This window comes from Rhinopithecus bieti, unplaced genomic scaffold (genome assembly GCF_001698545.2).
Source record: "Rhinopithecus bieti isolate Rb0 unplaced genomic scaffold, ASM169854v2 scaffold_26298, whole genome shotgun sequence".
NCBI lineage: Eukaryota > Metazoa > Chordata > Mammalia > Primates > Cercopithecidae > Rhinopithecus > Rhinopithecus bieti.
The window spans coordinates 285,623-301,123 of record NW_016811735.1 but is presented as its reverse complement, the minus strand read 5'-3'; the positions used below and the strand labels follow the sequence as shown (position 1 = coordinate 301,123).

Below are 15,501 nucleotides of genomic sequence, written 5' to 3'. Positions count from 1 at the left end.
AATATGGAAAAGAATTTTATTAGAGGAAACACCTATGTGAGCGATAAAATGGGGAGGCAGCTGGGAGAACTGCCAGACCATGATGCAAGTCTGACCCTGGCTGAAGAAGAGCAAGAGGGAAGGTTCAGGGAAGATTCAGGCAAGTATCCTAGACTACTATGCAGTCTAAGAAAGCCTTGGTGAGGCTGTCAGGGAATCCTCCAGCCAACTCCTCTGGCCATCAGAGAAGTGTGTTGTTGTTGTTGTTGTTGTTGTTGTTGTTGTTGTTGTTGTTGTTTGAGATGGAGTCTCGCTCTGTTATCCAGGCTGGAGTGCAGTGGTGCAGTCACGGCTCACTGCAACCTTCACCTCCCTGGTTCAAGCAATTCTTCTGCCTCAGCCTCCCAAGTAGCTGGGATTACAGGCACCTGCCACCACGACTGGCTAATTTTTTGTGTTTTTAGTAGAGACCGGGTTTCACCACGTTGGTCAGGCTGGTCTCAAAACTCCTGACCTCATGATCCGTCCGCCTCCGAAAGTGCTAGGATTACAGGCGACCAGCCTTCTGTTTGTATTTTAAGAGACAGGGTCTTGCTATGTTGCCCAGGCTGGTCTTGAACTCCTGGGCTCAAGTGATCCTCCCACCTCAGCCTCCTGAGTAACTGGAACTAGAGAAGGGCTCAGGGGAGTTTTGTATCAACCAGAAATGGATCTGCCTTAGAATCCCTGGCTGTGCTTGTCACTGGATGGCAGATGTTTGTGGCAAGCATGCTATGCAGCAATGAACTTCAGGGGGCAACTGAAACCTCCAGTCAATTACACTCCCTGTAGTTGGATATCTGTGAAGCACAGTCGCATAACTGCCACACCGATTAAGGCTCAAATCCCAGTTCAACAATATACTAACTGTGTGGCCTTGCACAAGATACCCTCCCTGAGACACAGTTGACTCATCTACAAAATGGGGATGATAGTAGTACCTGCCACATAGGGTCGATGTGAGAATAATGTATGTATAAACTGCCTAACACAGAAAAGGCATACAATAAGTGTTCAAGAAGTAGTAGCTATTACTAATATTGTATTTACTACTACTGTTGTTATTATTATATCCTTCTAGACTTTATGTACTTCATTAAAATAGTGGACATCATATTCTACATATAATGGGCGTTCTGTTTATTTTGCTTAACATCATATTGTATGTCTTTTTCCAAGTTACCATTTGCTCTTCATAAACATTTTGAAGGCTGTTTTGTAGTCTATGTAGTATACATACCCGAGCTTACTTAGCCCTTCTCTTAATCATTAAACCTTTCCCCCCAAAAAAGTTTTTGCTACTTAAAAAAATTCTGTAGTGGGCATTTTTACATAAAATAATTATTTTCTTTGTATTTGGAATTTTTCCTCAAGGTTCCAGAATAGGATTACTAGGTTAGAGAGAGTGTGGACAGGCTAGAGAGTTGTATGTATGAATACTTTTTTTTTTTTTAGACAGAGTCTTGCTGTGTCGCCCAGGCTGGAGTACATTGGTGCAATCATGGCTCACTGCTTCAGCCTCCCAAGTAGCTGGAACTACAGACATGCACCACCACACCTGGCAAATTCTTAAATTTTTTGTAGACATGGGGTTTCACTATGTTGCCTAGGCTGGTCTCAAACTCCTGGCCTCAAGCAATCCTCCTGCCTCACCCTCCCAAAGTGCTGGGATTACAGGCATGAATCACCACACCCAGCTGAGAGTGTGAACATTTTTAAGGCTCCTGACCCGGGTTGCCAAGCTTGCTCTTCAGAAAAATGGGGCCAGTTTACATTCCAGCCAGCAGCATATGAGAGTGCTCACTTCACTGTCCCCTTATCCAGCCGGGGTTATCACTTTTGATATTTAAAAAAAAAATTTTTTTTTTTTTGAGAACGGGTCTCGCTTTGTCACCCAGGGTGGAGTGCAGTGGCCGGATCTCAGCTCACTGCAAGCTCCGCCTCCCAGGTTCACGCCATTCTCCTGCCTCAGCCTCCCCAGTAGTTGGGACTACAGGCGCCGCCACCTCGCCCGGCTAGTTTTTTGTATTTTTAGTAGAGATGGGGTTTCACCGTGTTAGCCAGGATGGTCTCAATCTCCTGACCTCGTGCCCGTCTCAGCCTCCCAAAGTGCTGGGATTACAGGCTTGAGCCACCGCGCCCGGCGATATTTTTAAATATTTTCTAACTGAAAAGGCAAAACAGCCTCTACTTATTTGTTTTTTCCTTTTTTTTTTTTTTTTTTTGAGACAGGGTCTTGCTCCGTCACCCAGGCTGGAGTGCAGTGGTGTGATTTAGGCTCACTGCAACCTCCACCCCCCAGGCTCAAGTGATCCTCCCACCTCAGCCTCCCAAGTAGCTGGGACGACAGGTGCACACCACTATGCCTGGCTTTTTTTTTTTTTTTTTTTTTGTATTTTTGGTAGAGACAGGGTCTTGCCATATTGTCCAGGATGATCTCGAACTCTTGAGCTCAAGCAATCCATTCGCCTCAGCCTCCCAAAGTACTGGGATTACAGGCATGAGCCACCATACCAGGCCTGTTCTGTTACTTTTAAGTACAGTTTTTTTTTTCAAATGTTTTTGTGCAGGTGCTATCATATACAAAAGTAATTGTTTTGTGAATTGTCTGTGCACATTCATCTATTAAGATGCCACCTTTTCAATTAATTAATACAATTTCAAAATAATAGACTGGGCGCAGTGGTTCATGCCTGTAATCCCAGGACTTTGGGAGGCTGAGGTGGGTGGATAACCTGAGGTCGGGAGTTCCAACATGGTGAAAACCCATCTCTACCAAAAATACAAAAGTTAGCTGGGTGTGGTGGCACATACCTGTAATCCCAGCTACTTGGGAGGTTGAGGCACAAGAATTGCTTGCACCCCGGAGGCAGAGGCTGCAGTCAGCCGAGATCACGCCACTGCACTCCAGCCTGTGCGACGGAGTGAGACTCCATCTCAAAAATAAATTAATAACAATAATAATAATAATAATAATTGCCTGACATGCTTCCCATTATTTTGCCTTTTAAGTTTTTTTTTTTTAATGTATAAGAAGGGAAGTATTTTGTCGGACATACCTATTAGACATTTGTTTTGTAATTTCTTTTGTCTCTTTTAACCTTAGAAAGCCCATCCTCCCATAGAAAACAAATTTTTTTTACAGATGGTTCAAAGTGAAACCATGACTGAGCTACACAGATAATTTTTTAAAGTTTTGTATGAGTACAGCCCAATCTAATGATCATCTGCTGCAATGCCCTTCTCCAGAACTGATCTTCCTCCTCCTTTTGTGTTCCAGGGCCCAGATATTCACAATTAAGTGTCCAGGAAGGATCTTTCTTATATAAAGGTGCTTCTGAGGACTTCCAGAGTTACAGTAGAGGAGGAATCGGGGCAGGAATTGGGGCTGGACAGGTCTACTCCCAAGGATTTCCACTTTTACCACATGGACCTGCATGACTCTGAAGACAGACTGCAGCTCTTTCCAGAAGAGAATACTAGGATGAAGAAAGAAGTAGTCCAAGCTGAAATGGCCAATGAGTCAAGAGGAGCAGGGGATGGTAAGGCTCAAAGAGACCTTCAAGAGGAAGTGGATGAACTTGTCCACTTATATGGACTTGAAGATGATCATGAATTAGGGGATGAGTTTGTTGATGAACACATGCCCAGAACAGCGGTTTCAGAATATCCTCCTTATGTGATGAAGAGGAGAGACCCAGCCAGGGAGCAGAGAGACTGGAGACTTAGTGGAGAGACAGCGGAGGCCGAGGACCTGGGCTTCGGAGGGTGGGGCTCAGCAGGCCAGTGCCAGGACTTGCGGGAAGCCTATAGGTACACACACGGCCGTGCCAGCGAGGAGTATGAATGCTATGTCATCCCCGAGGAAGAGGATGAAGAAGAAGCTGCTGATGTCTTCTGTGTCACTTGTAAGACTCCAATAAGAGCTTTTCAGAAGGTTTTTGATGAACATAAGGAGCATGAAGTGATCCCACTCAGTGAAGCACTGGAAAGTGCCAAGGTAAATAAGTCTCCTTGGTTCTTCTCTGTCTTGACATTGCTTTGGTATCTCAAGTACATATGCAGGGAATACATCTAAAATGCCTTCTAGGGCCGGGCACGGTGGCTCAAGCCTGTAATCCCAGCACTTTGGGAGGCCAAGATGGGCGGATCACGAGGTCAGGAGATCGAGACCATCCTGGCTAACACGGTGAAACCCCGTCTCTACTAAAAAATACAAAAAACTAGCCGGGCGAGGTGGCGGGCACCTGTAGTCCCAGCTACTCGGGAGGCTGAGGCAGGAGAATGGCGTAAACCCAGGAGGCGGAGCTTTCAGTGAGCTGAGATCCGGCCACTGCACTCCAGCCTGGGCGACAGAGTGAGACTCCGTCTCAAAAAAATAAATAAATAAAATAAAATAAAATGCCTTCTACAAGAGCGAGAGAAGATATAACATTAATACCTTCTTTGTGATCCTCTGTTGGATAGGATGAAATTCACAAAAACATGTACAAATTGGAAAAGCAGATAATCGAGATGGAAAACTTTGCAAATCACTTGGAAGAGGTTTTCATCACTGTGGAGGTAAGACCATACTTGAAGACCTCATCAGACTAACATTGCTTCCATCAATGGCTAGGTCAAGCAGCTGTTTCTGGTATGAGCTAGATAATCTGTTTTCTTAGAATGTGAGGGGTCACCACTGCCCCTCTCCCCTCCCTTCTTTCCCTGACCTCCCATAGCACCCAGGCATGGATGTCATGGAACCGATTACCTGTCAGCATTCCCTACTGAACTATAAGCTCTTGGTGTGAAAGCTGGGTCGTCTGTCTCAATATCCCTAGTCCTACTACATGGTATATTTCAGAGCAGGCATTTCATACATGTTTGTTGCATTAGTAAATAAGGTAGAAATTTCCCAATCACAATCCCTCTCCTTCACTTGCTTCATTTCCCCTTTACCCAAATCACCAATTGTATGTGATTTAGACCCTTATTTGAATTCTTTTTTTAATGTATACTGTTTTCATTATTCAACTTGATAGACCCTTATTCTAACAAAGATGACTTCACGGTGGCATCATCCAGTGAAGTCCCTCATTTGAGCCCAGGTGGTGAAGAGGGGACATCTTTATTTTTGCCCTTGTGTTTTGGGCTGTTTTTCTTTTTATTTGTTTTGGACCTCTTTTTTGGGGTAGAAGGTCTTACTGAGAATCCCTGGGTTGCTGTCTGGTGCTTTGGCTGAGAAACCAGAAACAGTGGAGTTCCATGTTGCTTCCTTGGTTTTGGGAGTTTTTAATTTTAGGCTTTTGGGGGTACCTATAATGTTGACTATATAAAGTCAGGTGTAGACTGTGAAACCACTTTTTTATGTTTTTTTTTTTTTTTTTTTTTTTTTTTGACGACGGAGTCTCGCTCTGTCGCCTGGACTGGAGTGCAGTGGCCGGATCTCAGCTCACTGCAGCTCCGCCTCCCGGGTTTGCACCCATTCTCCTGGCCTCAGCCTCCCGAGTAGCTGGACTACAGGCGCCGCCACCTTCGCCCAGCTAGTTTTTTTATTTTTTAATGCGAGACGGGGTTGTCACCGATTGTTAGCAGGATGGTCTCAAAATACTCCTGACCTTGTGATCGCCCGTCCTCGGCCTCCCAAAGTGCTGGGATTACAGGCTTGAGCCACCGCGCCCGGCCTTTTTTTGCTTCTAAGAAGCATCGAAATAACCCACTTCTGCTTCTGCCAACGATTGCTACTCAAACAAATGAATATTTTTAGCTCTGCATGCATTTAAAAAATAAATTTATGGCTGGACGCAGTGGCTCATGCCTGTAATCCCAGAGCTTTAGGAGGTCAAGGTGGGCAGATCACCTGAGGTTAGGAGTTCGACCAGCCTGGCCAACATGGTGAAACCCCATCTCTACTACTAATAAAAAATTAGCTGGGCGTGGTGGCATGTGCCTGTAGTCCCAGCTACTTGGGAGGCTGAGGCAGGAGAATTGCTGGAACCTGGGAGGTGGAAGTTGCAGTGAGCCTAGATCACACCACTGCACTCCAGCCTGGGCAACAGAGCGAGACTCCATCTCAAATAAATAAATAAATAAATAAATAAATAAATAAATAAATTTGTGTATTGCCTTTGTCTAGTTAGCAATTTCCAGACTTTCCTGAGAGATCAGTAAAAGCTTAGAATTCTAGGATTGAAAAGGAGTTTCCATCCTTTGACAGCCCCTCTCCCTCCCAATCTTGACATGAGTGAGGATGTGAGCCTTGATCCAGATGTCAAGACAACTGAGATAGAAGGTGTGGCTCTGTAACTTCTGCCCACTAGTCATATTGGCCCCTAGATACACAGAATAAAACTAGTTCCTTTTTCATGGTTCAGCCTTGACAAGGCATTGCAGGATACCCATTCCATTTTTGATAAATATTCTTTTCCTCAGCTGTTATCTATTTCTCATAAGATTAATAAGTTTCAATGCCTGTCACCAAACATGCCACAGTCCCCTGTGTGTGACCTAGTAGATACATGGTACACCACTGTGATGCCAGAGCTCAACCCAACCTTCCAGATGAGGTCAACCAGGACTGAGGAGCTCAGGACTTGCCCTCTCTCTTCTCTTCACGTGGATGCTCTACTTCTATTAATGCAGCCTCGGATGGTACCAACAGGAGGATCTCATATGAATCAACGAAGCCCCAGGCCCATTTCCCATGAAGCTAGACCTTTTCCATCCCCAATCTTACAAGGGAGGAGAGCTATTGCACTAATCCTCCATGGAAGACACAGAGAAGGGGCAAACCCTTCCACTGCCAAGCATAGGGTGGTAGTAGGAGGGGGTAAGTGCACAACATCCAAGACAAAACTTCTTACATTGGCTGGGCACACCTGTAATTTCAGCATTTTGGGAGGCCACAGTGGGCGGATCAGTTGAGGTCAGGAGTTCGAGACCAGCCTAGCCAAGATGGTGAAACCCCATCTCTACTAAAGATACAAAAAAAAAAAAAAAAATTAGTTGAGCATGGGGGTGGGTGCCTGCAATCCCAGCTACTTGGGAGGCTGAGACAGGAGAATCACTTGAACCAAGGAGGCAGAGGTTGCAGTGAGCTGAGATCGCTCCACTGCACTCCAACCTGGGCAACAAAACAAGGCTCCATCAAACAAACAAACAAACAAACAAAAACTTCTTACACGCTGCTCTGCCAGCTTACTCTCAGATCAAAGTCCCTTCATCCTCAGTGAGGACCCCATGGCCATCCTTTCATACTCAGCACTGGGAAGTTCATCGGTTGCCTTTCTCTCTCTTGCACCATTCTGAGCAAGTCCTATGCACATAGCGGGTGTTCAGTAATTACTCCCTGAATGATTGATAAGATCCTCTTCCTTGGAAATGTCCCCATCACCTCATGAGGATGACATCCATTAGAGCTTGCAGAGCTCTGGGGACAATATAAGCAATATATACTCTATTAATATTAATATTTCTCATCTACTGTGCTCCTGGATTCATATTGTCAGAACCCTCCCTTTGCCCTCCTGCAACTTCTCATCTGTAAGCAGTGCTGCCGGGTCACAACCCTTGTTCCCCCTTTGCCTTCATCTCTCCCCTAGTTGATATGATCCTCGTTGATTTAATCTTGGTGTTTGTATGATCCAAGCACAAGGGAGTGAAGAGGAGCCTCATGAGATGTTAAGAGCTCAGGAGGGAATGGTAGATGGGAATCTCTCAGGGAAAATATTCCCACATTAAGGTCCAATATCAGGCTGAATCATCACTGATAATCTCCCTGGTCACTTGTCATGGTGATATAAGGTAGTTGAAACTGGAAGTGGATTGCAAAATGATGCCAGGAGAGAAAGCAGTGCTTTTGTTTAGATTATTCCTGGGGTCTAGACAACTGTGTTCCAGCACCTTCAGCTTCCATTCCAACATCCTGACAAGAGATGAGAGGACAAAGTAGAGGAACTAAAATAGTTCTGATAGGCACACATTTTCATTGCTCTAATGACTCTAATCAGGCTGGGCGCGGTGGCTCACTCCTGTAATCCCAACACTTTGGGAGGCTGAGGCAGGCGGATCACTTGAGGTCAGGAGTTCAAGACCAACCTAGCCAATATGGTGAAACCCCATCTCTACTAAAAATACAAAAATTAGCCAGGTGTGGTGATGCACACCTGTAATCCCACCTACTCAGGAGCCTGAGGCAGGAGAGTCACTTTAACCTGGGGGGCGGAGGTTGCAATTAGCCAAGATCGCACTACTGCACTCCAGCCTGGGCACCACTGCGTGACTCTGTTTCAAAAAAAAAAAAAATTAATCAACACACTACATGTGCTGAAATGATGACTGAGGTCAACTGTCTTGCAGGAGAATTTTGGAAAACAAGAACAAAACTTTGAGTCACATTACAACGAGATCTTGGAAACACTTGCTCAAAAATATGAGGAAAAAATACAAGCTCTAGGGGAGAAAAAGAAAGAGAAGCTGGAAGCCTTATATGGACAACTGGTCAGCTGTGGAGAAAACCTAGATACCTGCAAAGAACTGATGGAAACAATAGAAGAGATGTGTCACGAGGAGAAGGTGGATTTCATAAAGGTCAGTAATGAAACGAAATGAAATAATGAACATAAAGGAAAGAGATGGAATGATAAACGGAAACGACAGTTATGGCTGAGGTAAGCTTGGTTGTCCTCTTTCCTTCTGGAGGCATTGGAATCGACTTTTATGGCCAGCATCCATTTGATTCCATTGGATGATCGTGATGGGGAGGCTGTGGCCCAGTCTCTCTGCATGGCTTCCACATGAGTGGCCAGGCAGACTCACAGCAGCGGACTCTCTCCCTCCCCCAGTGCGGAGGCAGCACCAGTCTTTGTTCCTCTTTTCTAGTCACCCAGATACTTGTCCCCTCATCCTGGAGCTGAGCTGAGCAAAAACCGTGCTCTAAGAGTTTTCTGGCCACCTCAGATGGCCTCTTGGAGCTCTGGGGAGAAAGTTGTCAAGGCTCAAAAGGCACCTTAAATTTCCCAGTTACAAATGTAGCAATTAAAAATCTTACTTCACAAACTCAGACATGCAAAAAAAAAAAAATCCATTTCCTAATTTTCTTGAAGTCAAATTAAATCTTACCCAACCCTCTACATGGCTGGGCTGTGGGAATTTCAATTTCAGTCAGAGCCGGGGTCCCCTTTCTTCACAAGGTGCCACAGGAGTAGGAGGAAGATTTGGTGTTCAGGGTGTGGGGGAGGGGCCTTCCGCCTCCAGTGCTTCCTGGTTGCTAAGTATGGCCCCCACATTGTCCAAGCATACAGTTGCTCCTCAAAGCCCAACCATGCCTCCTTCCCGCTGTGCTAGGGGTGAGGGACCAGTGAATGAAGCTGGAGAGCAATTTGGCAGGCACTGCAAGAAACATCAATGCTCATTGGGCCCACCATATGCAGAACGTGGAGAAAGTGATAAACATGAAGGTGGGTTTCTCACTGTTATGTATGATGGTGAAAAATTGGAAACAACAAAACATTCAACAATAGAAGAACCTTAAGTAAATGATGGCATTTCCATTCATTAACTGTTCACAATTAACTGTTATACAAGTGTTCAAGTCGATGGCCCAAAAGACCATTTATAACATGGAAAGTGCTTACATAGTGTGGATTGTTTGTTGTTGGTTTTTCTTTTGAGACAGGGTCTTGCTCTGCTGCTTGGGCTGGAGGACAGTGGTGCGATCATAGCTCAATGCAACCTTGAACTCCTGGGCTCAGATGATCCTCCTGCCTCAGCCTCCCAAGGAGCTGGGACCACAGGCACATGACAATGTTAATGCGGAAAAGCAGTACTGTGGTATGGAAGAAAATGCACAGAAATAAGGGTGGTTTTGTTAGGGTATGGGATACAGCTGGGCTTTTTAACTTTTTCCTAATTTCCAAGTTTTCGTCTATGTTTATGTTATTATATGTTATGTATAGTTATATCAATTGTTATATAACTATCCTATATATGTAAGATGTAACAATATGTATTATTAAATATATAGTTATATCTATCTACGTATTTATAACAATATGTTGGTAAAAGAAACTTATTTCCAGCCAGGCGTGGTGGCTGACACCTGTAATCCTAGCACTTTGGGAGGCCGAGTTGGGCAAATCACAAGATCAGGAGTTCGAGACCAGCCTGGTCAATATGGCAAAACCCTGTCTCTACTAAAATACAAAAATTAGCTGAGTGTGGTGGTGCGTGCCTGTAATCTCAGCTACTTGGGAGGCTGAGGCAGGAGAATCCCTTGAATCTGGGAGGTGGAGGATGCAGTGAGCCGAGATTGCGCCATTGCACTCCAGCCTAGGCAACAGAGCGAGACTCCATTTTAAAAGAAAAGAAAAGAAAAAAGAAATGTATTTCCAAAATCAACTTAATATTTTCTCCTTTTCCTTTTTAGGATGCAGTGGCTATGGCTGACAGGTAATACATTTGTTCTAATATGTATTTCTTTTTTCTACTTTTTTCAACTTTAGATATCCAAATAGACTCAGTTCCATTTGGTTATATGGTTCCAGTTTCAGTTTTTGTGTCAATCCTGGCTTTGGACTGATGGTGTGTGGTCGCTAGGAGTATCTAGTATTGCCAATTAGCACTGGCTTTGGACTGATGGTATGTGGTCGCTAGGAGTATCTAGTATTGAATCTCAGGATCTCAGGACTAGCAGGGAGCGTGTATGGTGAGGCTCAGTCAACAAGCCTATGCGCAGCTCTCCTCCACAAGCCCCTCATTTCACCAGGAAGAACTGAGATCTGTGGAGTACCCCCACATCCCCTTGCTATGCCTGGACCCAGACTATCCAGTTGCAGAAAGCATGCACATTTTAGAGTCAGACAGATAGGAGTTCAAATCCTGCTACCTTCATGACCTTGGGCAAATCCAATCAGTCCAGGAGCTACCTTATCTACAAATGAGGATAGCTTTGTGAGAATCAAATAAAATAAATGTCCATAAAGCAACATGAACACAGAAGTTTCATAATGTAAGGGTTAAGTGCAGTGATTTTTGCAAAGATGGAACTGGTTTCAATTTTTTTTTTTTTCTTGAGACAGAGTTTTGTTCTTGTTGCCCAGGCTGGAGTGCAATGGCGCGGTCTCAGCTCACTGCAACCTCTGCCTCCCGGGTGCAAGTGATTCTCCTGCCTCAGCCTCCCAACTAGCTGGGATTACAGGTGTCCCCACCATCCTGGCTAATTTTTTTGTATTTTTAGTAGAGATGGAGTTTCACCATGTTGGCCAGGCTGGTCTCGAACTTCTGACCTCAGGTGCTCTGCCTGCCTTGGCCTCCCAAAGTGCTGGGATTACAGGTGTGAGCCACCGTGCCTGGCCCTGGTTTCACATTCTGCCTGTGCCATTTACAAACCTTGTGACTGCCAGGAAGCAGATACAAGGAGACCCAGAGTCCCATGAGCAGCAACTTGAGGGCACCTGACCATGTGGAGAAGCCCGGGGAGTCTGGACCCTCGGTACATCTTGGGCCTGGAGTGACTTGAGAGTGGGAACTCCCAGGTTAGCACCTAAGAGATCTTCCAGAGGGTGTGGTTCTGGATCTTGTTGGCAGATCGCCCCGACCAACCCTCTGACATGGCCTTACTCTTTCTCCTCTCCCTCAAAGGCACAAACCAATCCCACCCATCCCCAGTGATGACCCCAGGTCAATCTCCAAAAAAAATGGTAGATGGCAGCCAGCAGCTGTTTGTAACTAAATGAAAGTTCAGCAAAGAGCCCCTCTTCATTTATGACAGTGACTCAGCACTATAGATATACACTAAGGAGAATGCCCCTCCATTCTAGTCAGCGCGTCTTTTTATACCAACAGACTCGGGAAATTCCTGAAAGCAAAAACAGACGTGGAAATCTCTGCACAGCCTGAGTTTGAAGACCAGACCTTGGATTTCTCTGATGTGGAGCAGCTGATGGGCTCCATTAACACCATTCCAGGTGCTCACCTGTGTGTGTACTTCATGGCAAGCTCAGACTACCCAGAGCTTTTTTCTTTCTTGTGATGAGAACACTTAACATGAGATCTATCCTCTTAACAAATTTTAAAGTGTACAATACAATATTGTTAAGTACAGGTACTGTGTTGTACAGCACACCTCTAGAACTTACTCATCTTGCATAACTAATCTTTGTATCCATTGAGCAACAATTCCCCATTTCCCCTTCCCCCAAGCCCCTGGCAACCACGATTCCGTTCTCTGCTTCTAAGAGTTTGACTGTTTTATATACCGCATGTAAGTGGAATCATGGAGTATCTGTCCTTCTGTGACTGGCTGATGTCACTTAGCATAATGTCCTCAGGGTTCATCCATGTTGTCACAAATGGCAAAACTTCCTTCTTTGTTAAGCCTGAATAATATTCCATATGTATACACACACACACTTTTTAAAATCTATCCATCTATTGATGGACATTGAGGTTGTTTCCATGTCTTGGTTATTGTGAATAACGAATGCTGCAATGAACGTGGAACACAGGTATCTTTGAGATCTTTATTTCAGTTCTGGTGAATACATACCCAGAAGTGGTATTACTAGATCATATAGTAGTTCTGATATATATAAATATTTTCAGAGACAGGGTATTGCTATGTTGCCCAGACTGGCCTCAAATTCCTGGGCTCACATGATCTTCCCACCTCAGCCTCCTGAGTAGTTAGGACTACAGGTACACACCACCGCAACCAAATTATTTTTAATTTTTTGTGAAACCACCATACTGTTTTCCATTGTGGCTGCATGATTTTATATTCACACCAACAGTATATAAGGGTTCCAGTTCTCCACGGTCTCACCATTTGTTACCTTTCACTTTTTCTTTTTAATTGAGACAGAGTCTTGCTCTGTCGCCCAAGTTGCAGTACAGTGGCATGATCTTGGCTCACTAAAACCTCTGCCTCCCGGGTTCAGGTGATTCTCCAGCCTCAGCCTCCTGAGTAGCTGGGATTATAGGCACCCGCCATCATGCCCCGCTAATTTTTTGTATTTTTAGTAGAGATGGGGTTTCACCATGTTGGCCAGGCTGGTCTTGAACTCCTGACCTCAAATGATCCGACCACCTTAGCTTCCCAAAGTGCTGGGATTACAGGCCTGAGCCACCACGCTCAGCCTCCTTTTACTTTTTGACAATATCATCCTAACAGGTATGAGGTGATATCTTGTTGTGGTTTTGATATGCATTTCCCTGATGACTAGAGATATTGAGTACTCTTTCATATACAAGGTGGCTATTTATATGTCTTCTTTGGGGAAATATCTATTTAAGTCCTTTGCCCATTTTTTAATTGGTTTGTTTTTTTGCTATTTAATTGTAGAAGATTCTTATTTTTTTTGTATACTAGTCTCTTATCAGATAAATAATTTGCAAATATTTTCTTCTATTCTGTAGGTTGTTTCTTCACTCTGTTAATGGTTTATTTTGCTATGCAAAAGCTATTTTAGTATGATATAGTGCCATTTACCTATTTTTTATTTTGTTGCTTGTGCTTTTGGTGTCAAATCCAAGAAATCATTGCCAAGACCAATGTCAAGAAGCTATTCACCTGTATTTTCTTTAAGGAGTTTTACAGTTTCAGGGTTTTACATTTAAGTCTTTAATAATCTATTTTGAGTTTACTTTTGTTCTGATGTAAGATAGGGATCAAATTTCATTCTTTTGCATGTGGATATAGTTTTCCAAATGCCATTTGTTGAAGACACTATCCTTTCCCCATTGTGTGCTCTTGTCACCCTTAGCAAAGATCATTTGGATGGGTTTATTACTGGGCTCTCGATTCTGTTTCATTGGTCTATGTGTCTGTCCTTATGCCTGTACCATACTGTCTCAATTACTGTAGCTTTGTAATATATTTTGAAATCAGAATTTGTGATGCCTCTAGCTTTGTCTTTACCAAGATGGCTTTAGCTACTTGGGTTATTTTGTGGTTCCATATGAATTTGGGGATTCTTTTTTTATTTCTGTAAAAACTGCTGTTGGGGCCGGGTGTGGTGGCTCATGCCTATAATCCCAGCACTTTGGGAGGCCGAGGTGGGCAGATCACGACATCAGGAGATCAAGACCATCCCAGCTAACACGGTGAAACCCTGACTCTACTAAAAATAGAAAAAATTAGCCGGGCGTGGTGGCGGGTGCCTGTAGTCCCAGCTAGTCAGGAGGCTGAGGCAGGAGAACCTGGGAGGTGGAGCTTGCAGTGAGCTGAGATCGCGCCACTGCACTCCACCCTGGGCAAGAGCGAGACTCCGTCTCAAAAAAAAAAAACAGAAACAGAAACAAAAAAACTGCTGTTGGGATTTTGATAAGGATTGCCTTGAATCTGTATATCATTTGGCATAATATGGACATTTTAACAATCTTAATTCTTCCAATCTATGAATGCAGGATACCTTTCCCTTTTTTGTGTGTCTGCTTCAATTTCTTTCATCAGTGTTTTATAGTTTTCAGTATACAAGTCTTTTTTTTTTTAGACAGAGTCTCACTCTGCTCCAGGCTAGATCACATGTTAGGCCACAAAACAAGCCTTAACAAATGTAAGAAGAATGAAATCGTATCAAGTATCTTTTATTGTTATTATCATTACTATTTTCAGATAGGGTTTTGCTCTGTTGCCCAGCCTGGGGTACAGTGGTGTGATTGTGGCTCACTGCAAACTCCAACTCCTGGGCTCAAGAAATCCTCCCGCCTCAGCCTCCCAAGTAGCTAGGACTATAGGTCCATGCCACCATACCCAGCCAATGTGTTCAATTTTTTTGTAGAAATGAGTTCTCACTATGTTGCCCAGGCTGTTCTTGAACTCCTGGTGTCAAGTAATCCTCCAACCTCAGCCTCCCAATGTGTTGGGATTACAGGCCTGAGTCACTCTGCCTGGCCTTAAGTATCTTTTATGACCACATGGTATGAAACTAGAAATCAATAACAAGAAAAAATTGGAAAATTCACAGATATGTGGAAATTACACAACACATTCCTGAGCAATCAATGGGCCAAAGAAGAAATCAAAAGGGAATTTTAAAAATCTTGAGATAAATGAAAATGAAACACAACATACCAAAACTTATGTGACGCAGCAAAAGAAATACTACAAAGGAAATTTATAGCAATAAGCACCTACATTAAGAAAGATCTCAAATAAACAACCTAACTTTACACCTCTAGGAACAAGAAAAAGAACAAGCTAAGCCCAAATTTTGCAGAAGAAAGGAAATAATAAAGATTAGAGCAAACATTATAAGAAATGTCATATATGACATCCCACAGCTAACATCATACTCAATGGTGAAAAGTTGAAATATTTTCCTCTAAGATCAGGAACAAGACAAAGATGCCCACTCTCAACACTCCAATTCAACATAGTGCTAGAAGACCTTGCCAGAGCAATTAAGCAAGAGAAAGACAGAAAGGCATCCAAATTGAAAAGGAAAAAGAGAAATTGCCTCTGTTTATAAATTATATATATATAATATATATATATATACA

General features: G+C 43.7%; 1 protein-coding gene across 1 annotated transcript in view; it reads left to right on the top strand.

The window, feature by feature from the left end:
• Window positions 1-3,298: 3,298 nt before the first annotated feature.
• FSD2 (fibronectin type III and SPRY domain containing 2) overlaps window positions 3,299-15,501 on the top strand; it is a 30,853-nt gene continuing 18,650 nt past the window's right edge. The window contains exons 1-5 of the mRNA XM_017894868.1: window positions 3,299-4,018; window positions 4,486-4,581; window positions 8,359-8,589; window positions 10,427-10,449; window positions 11,845-11,966. Of these exons, the coding sequence (XP_017750357.1) occupies window positions 3,446-4,018; window positions 4,486-4,581; window positions 8,359-8,589; window positions 10,427-10,449; window positions 11,845-11,966 (1,045 nt within the window). The 5' untranslated portion in view covers window positions 3,299-3,445. The remainder of the gene's footprint in view (window positions 4,019-4,485; window positions 4,582-8,358; window positions 8,590-10,426; window positions 10,450-11,844; window positions 11,967-15,501) is intronic.